This window comes from Ranitomeya variabilis, chromosome 2 (assembly GCF_051348905.1).
Source record: "Ranitomeya variabilis isolate aRanVar5 chromosome 2, aRanVar5.hap1, whole genome shotgun sequence".
NCBI classification, from domain to species: Eukaryota; Metazoa; Chordata; class Amphibia; order Anura; family Dendrobatidae; genus Ranitomeya; species Ranitomeya variabilis.
This window is the reverse complement of record NC_135233.1, coordinates 689,306,554-689,316,429: the sequence shown is the minus strand read 5'-3', so window position 1 is coordinate 689,316,429 and position 9,876 is coordinate 689,306,554. Positions and strand designations below refer to the sequence as shown.

The 9,876-nt window shown below is 43.0% G+C and overlaps 1 protein-coding gene across 1 annotated transcript in view; it reads right to left on the bottom strand.

The window, feature by feature from the left end:
* Positions 1-374: 374 nt before the first annotated feature.
* The window catches only part of TMEM244 (transmembrane protein 244), a 142,128-nt gene continuing 132,626 nt past the window's right edge, over positions 375-9,876 (bottom strand). The window contains exon 6 of the mRNA XM_077292830.1: positions 375-497. Coding sequence (XP_077148945.1) covers positions 403-497 — 95 coding nt within the window. The 3' untranslated portion in view covers positions 375-402. The remainder of the gene's footprint in view (positions 498-9,876) is intronic.

Below are 9,876 nucleotides of genomic sequence, written 5' to 3'. Positions count from 1 at the left end.
GGGGGGGCGGCGGACACCTAAATCTTTATTTTTAACACTATTCTTCATATTTTCTCTGCAGCAAACGCTACTGCAGAGAGGATATGAATCGCAGCTTCAGCAGCTTCAGCACCATGCAGAGTGGGTACCACACGCTCCGTGTGGTACCCACTCGCCATACGGGTGGCACACGTGTGCCGCTCGTATGGCCTCCGTGAGTTCCCAGGCACACGGACACGGATAACTCCGGTACCGATTTATTCCGGTACCGGAATTATCTGGACGTGTGGGACAGCCCTAAAGGACATGTACAGGTCAATTAATATCTTATTAAAGAAGACTTTTATTTTGTTTCACAGACAGTAAACAGCTCAAAAGACAGTACTTTTTTATTTCAAATATTTATTTTTCAAAAGCATTAGCTCAAAAATCATTTAGATCCGGATAAATAAAGTTGTTCTTGTATAGGAAATAAGCCAGAATTTGTCCTCCACAAATCATTGCCGTCAAACCAATGCCTAAATATTGAAAAACAAAGAGAACAAATAGTTTAGCAATTCCCTAATTAATTTATGTGTCTGTGCTTGCATGTACAGTATAGAGGGAAAGCAATAGATATTTAACAATTATCATATATTACAGATGGTCAATGATTAACACTAGATGGCGCTGTGTTGCATAAAATAAAAGATGTGCGTTATACAATTCTTTGAAGCACGGAAGTGTCCTAACAAACTGACATGTATATCTACAATGAGCTCTATTATTTGATTCTGTGTGTCCTAGTCTAACATTGAAATGAATGAGATAAGCTAATAACAGCATAAAAGACAAGCATGATATTTCTACAGGCTGACTGTACATTTCTACAGTTTGTAAATATAGAGGACCAATGGGACCTTTTTGAGGTGCTGAGAGAAAATTGATGTATCCATTATACTTTTTTAAAGTGACCCTGACAGCTGATATATGCTGCTCAATCAATGGACAGCGTGTATCAGACCATGGCTGTATGATCTCAGCCAAGTATGGATGACTTTGTAATGCTGTGGTGTTCAGAGAAAACTAACTGAATAAGCGGATGGGCGACTATTGGGACATGTGGTCCGTGGAGTGATAGGTCTCTCCCAATAAGCGCAAGGAGGTAGAAACTTATCAATCCAGGGTAGCTGGCACGGAAAAACCGTTTGGTTTTCCACAGCGGCTTATAAAGTATATTTTTCTCTGAACCGCTACAGCAATTGACGGTTAAACGGGTAGTAAACGGGTAGTCCAGAGGTCAAATATGTTTTTATCTAAATCCCTATCTATTTCATGCTGTAAGCCAAACTAATTTCTATTATACTTGCATTAAAAATTCTCTACTGTTCCTTAACTATACTATGTAACTGCTATTGCATTTTTTCCCTATTTTCTGTGGGATGATTCTTCATTTGAGTATCACAGTGCATGCTGGGATACTCAAGCCAAGCCTCATCAGAGCAAGGGACAAAGGCTGTGGTCACGCTCAGAGCCCCTAAGCCCTGGCTGAAATGAAGCGTCATTGGTGATGCTTGATTAAGGGGCTGGCTAGTCCCGTCTCTGTCATTGCTCGCTATGTGATGTGAATAATCTCAGAGCGCTCGTAGTAATAAGCCGGAAATACAGGAGAGTGCACTGTCACACAGCGGTGTCAGAATATCTGGCGTGCAGAGACAAGTGAGGTCACTGGTCTCTGAACGCTAGGTATACTGACATCACTCTCTGACAGTGCGCTCTCCTGTATTGCCAGCTTATTACTACGAGCGCGCTGTGATTATGCACATTGCACAGTGCACAGCACGCAATGACAGAGAAGGGACTAGCCCTGGCCCTGAAACGAGCTTCACTGTAGACGTTTTGCTTCAGGGAGAGGGCAAGGGCTAAGGCAGTGAACGTAGCCTCTGTCCCCTACTTTGATGAGGTTTCATTTGAGTATCCCAGCATGCCCTGCGATTCTCAAACAAAGCATCACCGCACAGGAAGTAGGAAAAAAAGTCAATAACAGTTAGATAATGTACAGTAGTTAGAGAACTGTAGTGAATGTTTAATGCAAGCCTTTTAGAAATTAGATTAGATTATGGCATCAAATAGATAGGGATTAAAATTTAGATTACAATTTTTTTTAGACATTTTGCCCACCCCTTTAAACACATCTGCCTTAGATTATTAAGCCAATGTCTTAATTAATAGGCTGCATACCAGACACTGGGCACCACACTTACCAGTGTGACTGGCATCCTATGTGAGTTATATCAATGTGCATTTTTTCTAGTAGGCAGTCAACCCCTGCAATGTTTGATTGGGGTGGGGGTGGCTGTTTTTATCAAGTAGTTTGCACCTGTGCCGCCCCTAGCCTTTATCAGTGGAGGCCTGCTGCATCCTGCTAAGCATGCATTTGTCATCAGACAGGGTTTTGGGAAGGCTGTATCTCATGGTATGTAATTTTTCTGAGTTTTTTCTATGTTAGCAGTTTGGAGAAGACACCCTTCAAATATCAGGGACCTTGGGCAGTTTGCCAAAGAAGAGTGGTCTAAAATTCCAGCAGAGCATTGTAAGAAACTCATTGATGGTTACCAGAAGCAGTTGGTCGCAGTTATTTTGGCTAAAGGTTGTGCAGCCAAGTATTAGGCTGAGGGTGCCAATACTTTTGTCTGGCCCATTTTTGGAGTTTTGTGTGAAATGATCAATGTTTTGCTTTTTTCTTCATTCTGTTTTGTGTTTTTTCATTTAAGAGAAATTAAATGAAGATAATAATAACAAAGAATTTGTGTTTGCAATCATTTTCAGGAAAAAGATGAGTATTATCTGACAGAATTGCAGGGGTGTCAATACTTTTGGCCACAACTGTATATTAATCCACCTTTCTATTTAAAGCACCAGCACTTTATATAATTTTCATGAATGCTCTGCCCACCTCATTACGTGAATGTTGAGACCCACATCTTTTGTTGTCCATCCCTCCCTATGTAAATTATTTTGTTATGATACTAATTCTTGTATATTTATGTGCCTTTTTGTGATTTATTAAAGAAAAAATGTTTTAGTATATTTTTTCTTGGACTGCTACTCCAGGTTTTTCTTCTATTAACATTAATGAGGAGTGTCCTTATGGGTATCACCCAAGTCCTATGAATTAAGGCAGAGGAATATATTTGAAATGTTATAGAACTGTATTCTGTTCTGATTCTCTTGTCTTCTACAATTCAGAAGCTGCAGTATCATGAGAACATCTAAAAAGGCCAGATTTACATCATGTTCAGGTGTCTGATCAAAGAGTATGGCTGAAAATGTCTTTTTTAAAGGGAATGTCAGATGATTATACCAGAGGTGTAGCTAGGGTTTTGTTTCAGGGAGGGCAAAGCTTCTGAGTGGGCCCTTAACCAGGTAACCTTGATTACAACTCGGTGACACCCCTAATAGTGGAGGAGAACCTCAGCAGATGACCGCGCTGTTGCTGAAAATAATCTCTATACAAAGACCAACATTGCTATTACCGCCATATCGTCAGTGGTAGATACCAGCCCTACAGAACATGTAAGAGATTATAGCACAGTTACAGATAATGACTTACTGCTGACATTCTTTCTGATGGAATCGTTCATTTTTCCCGTCTTTTCCATCTGGCCCAGACCGACATGACAACTTCTTCCAGTCACCACTTGGCTGCAGAGAATACAACAAAGACACGTTTCACTTCTCACATTCCAGCCCCATCACCATCTATTCCCAACCTGCACAAACTCCTCATCCTGCTAATATCCCAATGCTGAGCCACTGCTACCGAATGTGTGCCTATTCCTGCACCTGCTGTGTGGTTCTCTGTGCCTTCAGAATTCTAAAGCACCCCTCTATAATATAGTAATGCTGGGTGCAAGTGCCCTAGAAAACAGTGCCCATATTTTGCCCCCTAAAAAGTAATAATGCTCTCTGTGTGCCCCTTTGATAGTCACAGTAACCTGAGTTCCCCTATAACAATAATTGCCCACTTTACATTTAATAATGTCCTGAGTCTCCCCCTGTACAGCTCCCCTATACATAGTATCATGCTCTCTTATACTAAGTATAATTACCTCCCACTCTATAGTACCACCCACACAGTATACTGACCCCTTAGTAGCCCCCAAACTGTTTGATGGCTCCAACACTGTAAGATGACCCCCTGTAATAATTATAGGGGATAACTCAGGAGACTCTTTGCATGGAACAAGACAACTACAGGACACAGTTTTATAAGTGGTAAAGTCTATATTATAACACGGTGATTCAAACAGGTGCAGAGAGAAACTCAAGTACACAACACTTGGTGTAAATATTAAACACAGCTTAGCAGTCTATAGGAAACTTCAGAGGAAAATGCAATGAAGATGAAAGTCTGTGAAGCACAGTTATTCTTGAGGATACTTGACACGAATAAATCCTTGTCTTAGTCCAAACACAGATAGATAAGCTTATGAGGCAGTTCAAATTAAATCTTAGCTCAACCAAGGAGGCCTGGTTAATAGTCTCAGGTTTTTGCAGAGCAGAAACAGCTTACATGTCCAGCAAATGCAGATGGAAGTAAACACGAGCAGCAGATGAAGGAGGATTGCTGGAAGTGGTGTATGCAGCAGGAACTCACAGCAGAGTAGCAGGATAACCCCACAGGTTCACATGAGCAGGTTTATAGCCAGGGAGTAACCAGAGGTCAGGAGCTGGATGCAAGGCAGAATACTCTAGCACAGACTGAAGGCTGGGGTGGAGTTTTACAGCAGGAAGACACAGTGCACATGAGACCAAAGACGCCATCTTGGAAAAGGGCAGTAATGCACAAAAGGTAAAAATGTTCAGAGTCCTGACATTACTCCCTCCTTGGAAGCGTCTTCAGGACAATCCTGGACCTGGTTTCTCAGGGAATCTCTGATGAAAATGAGAAATCTTCTGTTAGGCATTGATGTTTTCCACAGGTTCCCAAGAGTCTTCCTCAGGGGGATATCCCTGCCATCTTATCAGATATTGGAGCCGATTCCTGCGAATCCTGGAATCAATAATTTCCTCCACCACAAATTGTTCTTGCCCATCAATCACCACAGGCTGTGGAGGTGGCACAACACGTCCCTGGAAGGTATTAGGAGATACAGGCTTTAGTAAATATACATGAAAAACTGGGTGTACCTTCATAGTCCTAGGCAGCTTCAGCCGGCAGGCCACAGAGCTCACAATACCGTTGATCTTGAAAGGGCCAATGAATTTCTGTCCAAGTTTTTGTGAAGGAACATTTAACTTCAGATTCTTAGTTGCTAACCACACGGAAACTCCTACCTTGAACATGGGTGCAGGTTTACGGAATCTATCAGCCGATCTCTTATAACATTCTTGAGCTGTGGTCAGGGATTCCTTCAGAACCTCCAGATTTTGTCTCATCGCAGTCAGCCTTTCCTCCACTGCCGGAACCGGAGAATTAATTGGAGACCTAGGTAAGATACACGGATGATAACCCAGATTGGCAAAGAAAGGTGTAAATTTAGTGGAGGCGCTCTGAGAATTATTATATGAAAATTCGGCTAACAGCAGCAACTCCAACCAATCATCCTGGAGATGGCTGACATAGCATCTTAGATATTGCTCCAGCATCTGGTTGGTACGCTCAGACCATTTGTCTGGGTATGGTAAGCGGAAGAGAGACAGACATTAATATTGAGTGCAGAGCAAAACCCCTTCCAGAATCTTGAAGTGAACTGTACTCCATGGTCAGAGATGATCTCATCTGGAACCCCATGCAACCAAAAGACATTCTGTATAACCAAGTTCACAGTATCTTTAGCTGAGGGGAGGCCAGTGCATGGAACAAAATGAGCAGCTTTAGTCAGGCGATCAACTACCACCATGATTGTATTCATGCCCCCGATGTAGGCAGCTCCACAATAAAGTCCATTGATGAAGACCCCCAAGGGCGGGACGGAACAGGTAATGGTTGTAGAAGACCCGTAGGTGCCACATGAGAAGTCTTGCAACAGGCACATACCTCGCAAGAGAGAACATAGTCCTTGGTATCCTTCAGGCAAGTTGGCCACCAGAAGAATCGGCTCAGGAACTCTTGTGTCTTCTGTACCCCCTGTGACCAGCCAACTTGGAGTCATGTACCAACTTGAGGATCTGCAGACGTACGACCTCAGAGACGTAGATACGCCGATCTCTGAACCACATGCCGCCCTTAAAGACAAGATTAATATCCACAGGTGGGTTGGCCAGAAATACCACCATCATAGGCCTCCCTGCACTCCTTCCACAAGTCCTGATCGTGGATAACTCCGATGAAATTGGCATCAGATAGAATGGTCTTGGACGGGGCTCCAGGTACGGAATCCGCAGCATGGATTCGGGATAAAGCATCAGCCTTCCCATTACGAGAACCTGGACGGTACGAGATAACAAAGTTAAATTGATTTAAAAATAAGTTCCAACGAGCCTGATGAGGAGAAAGACATCTAGCAGATCTAAGGAACTCTAAATTGCGATGGTCAGTTAGCACTATGATCTGTTGTGCAGCTCCTTGCAGATGATGCCTCCATTCTTTGAAAGCCGCAATAATAGCCAGCAATTCCTTGTCTCCCACGTCGTAATTCTTCTCTGCTGAGGTTAGTCTATGGGAAAAGAAAGCACAAGGATGTAGCAGACCCTTCTCCCCAGTTCTTTGGGAGAGAATACCCCCCAAAGCATTATCAGAAGCGTCCACCTCCACAAAGAATGAAAGTGTTGGATCTGGGTGTATCAACAGCGGTGCTGATGTGAAACAGATCTTAAGCCGATCAAAAGCTTCTTGAGCCTGTGATGACCACTTAAAGGGCTTTTCCTTCTTTGTCAAGGAAGTAATGGGACGGACAATATCAGAAAAATTTCAAATGAAGCGTCTGTAGAAATTTGCAAAACCAATAAAATGTTGGACCTCCTTAACGTTCTTGGGTACCGGCCAGTCAAGGATAGCCTGAATCTTACCAGATTCCATGTTCAGCCCCTGGGGAGAGATGATATAACCCAAGAACTGTATCTCAGAACGATGGAACTCGCATGTCTCCGGCTTGATATACAGATGGTTCTCTTTCAGACGTCTTAAAACAGATTTGATGTGTTCTTCAAGTTCCTGTAGAGAGTCAGAAAAGATTAGAATATCATCCAAATAGATCACCACAAACTGGTCCAACAAATCTCTGAAAATGTCATTAGCAAGGTTTTGAAATGTTCCAGGGGCATTACAAAGCCCGAAGGGCATCACGAGATATTCAAAGTGTCCATACCGGCATCGGAATGCTGTCTTCCACTCATCCCCTGGACGAATACGCACAAAATTATAAGCCCCATGAAGATCCAGTTTAGAGAACACCTTAGCATGGCGGACTCTTTCCAGTAATTCGGGAATCAGAGGCAAAGGGTAACGGTTTTGTACGGTTACCTTATTGAGTTCCCGATAGTCAACACAGGGTCTCAGGGTCCCATCCTTCTTTTTTACAAAAAATATAGATGCCCCTGCTGGTGAGGAAGAAGGAAGTATGAAGCCTTTGGCCAGATTTTCATCAATATACTCCTTTAAGGCTTGAAGCTCAGGTGCCGCCAAAGGGTATACATTACCAAAAGGAATAGCTGCCCCAGGAAGCAACTCAATGGGACAGTCATAATGCCTGTGTGGAGGAAGCTGATCTGCATTCTTCTTGTCACAGATGTCAGAGAACTCTTTATATCTTTATATGCTGGAGGTAAAGAAAATACCTGTATATGTGGTTCCATAGCGGTCGACTCAGGGACAGCTTCTGTAAACGCTGAGTTGCTCCTTGTTGGAAAGATAATCTCCTTGGTCTCCCAGTTGATAAATGGGTTCTGAGAATGCAACCAAGGAATGCCTAAAATCACAGGAAAATGAGGAGAAGAAATTAGCAATAAAGAAAGTTGCTCCTGATGATTAGGCTCCAACAAAATTTCAAAGGGTACGGTCTCCTGATCCACAGGCCCAGAGATTAAAGGTGACCCATCCACTGTTTCCATGGTAATTGGAGAGGCTCTTTGCTGAATTTCAATACCATGTTCCTTGACAAATGCGATATCCATGAAATGCCACCTGCACCTGAGTCAATCATAGCTGCACTGGAAATCCACTGTCCTGAACACAGGATCTTAATAGGGAGAGAACAGTGAGAGTTCTTCTCCTTCAGCTCCTTGGGTGGTGAAGTCATAGAAAGTGAATGGAATACAGCGATTAAAGGCAGGCTGCAATCAGAGATGTCAGATTCATCATCACGGTTGTCATACTCCCCTACTGCTGCTAGCACCTTGTTAGGCCATCTAGGACACTTAGGACAATTGATCAAGAAGTGGTCAGACTGGCCGCAGTAGACACATAGACTTTCACGAAGGCGATGCTCCGGGCGCTCATTGATCTCGCGCCTCTGAATGGAATTAATTTGCATGGGCACCTCCTCCACCTCCAGAGAGGTTTTACCTGCAGGCTCTTTGGATAGAAGGGAAAAGTTAGAAATACGGTTATATGCAGCAAATTTCTCCTGCCTACGCTCAGTAAGGCGAATGTCTATGCATACACAATGCTGTATAAATGTCTCTAGCTCTTGTGGTGACTCAGAGCGAGCTAGTTCATCTTTTATAATACTAGACAGACCCCTTTTAAAAATAGGCAATTGTGCATAACTGTCCCAATTGGTATCTACAGCTAATCTCCTGAATTCAGTGGCATACTCAATAACAGAACGTTTAGCCTGGCGTAAAGACAACAAAGCAGATTCAGCGGTTGCACGGCGATTAGGGTCATCAAACATTAATGCCATAGCGGCCAAGAAATCATCCAAGTTATTTAACCGTGGGTCACAAGACTCAATCATCGGATTCGCCCAGTCGAGCGCTCGTGAGGTCAGTAGCATTAGTACACACAATACTTTGGATCTATCAGTAGGAAAACAGTCAGGATGCACATCAAAATATAGCATACATTGATTCACAAAGCCACAAAATTTGTCGCGATCACCATTAAATCTGAATGAGGGCAACTTAGGTGGGCTAGCTAGTGGCCGTTGCCCAGAGGGTAAAGTCACTTGTGCAGCTATTTGCGTGCTTATGTCCTGAAAAGCCCGTCCATACTGGGACTCTATGCCAGCAAGTTTGTTTTCCTGGGCTGCCATGCGGTTGCTTAAGTCCTGCAAAGTTTGTCTAAACACTTGTTGATTGTGTTCAAAGCTTCCAAACTTCTTTTGCAGACCTTCCACATCTTTCTGCAGTGATCTAATTATGGAAAACACCTGCTCTAATCTGCTTTCTGCAGTCATTTTTCCAGCAGTCTCCTTTTTTTATGGCTAGAGTATCCTGTAATAATTATAGGGGATAACTCCTTGCGGAGACTCTTTGCGTGGAACAAGACAACTACAGGACACAGTTTTATAAGTGGTAAAGTCTATATTATCACACGGTGATTCAAACAGTTGCAGAAAGAAACTCAAGTCCACAACACTTGGTGTAAATATTAAACGCAGCTTAGCAGTCTATAGGAAATTTCAGAGGAAAATGCAATCAAGCAGAAAGTCTATGAAGCACAGTTATTCTTGAGGATACTTGACACGAATAAATCCTTGTCTTAGTCCAAACACAGATAGATAAGCTTATAAGGCAGTTCAAATCATATCTTATCTCAACCAGGGAGGCCTGGTTAATAGTCTCAGGTTTTTGCAGAGCAGATACAGCTTACATGTCCAGCAAATGCAGATGGAAGTAAACACGAGCAGCAGATGAAGGAGGATTTCTGGAAACTGGTGTATGCAGCTGGAATTCAGAGCAGAGTAGCAGGATCACCACACAGGTTCACAGGAGCAGGTATATAGCCAGGGAGTAATCAAAGGTCAGGAG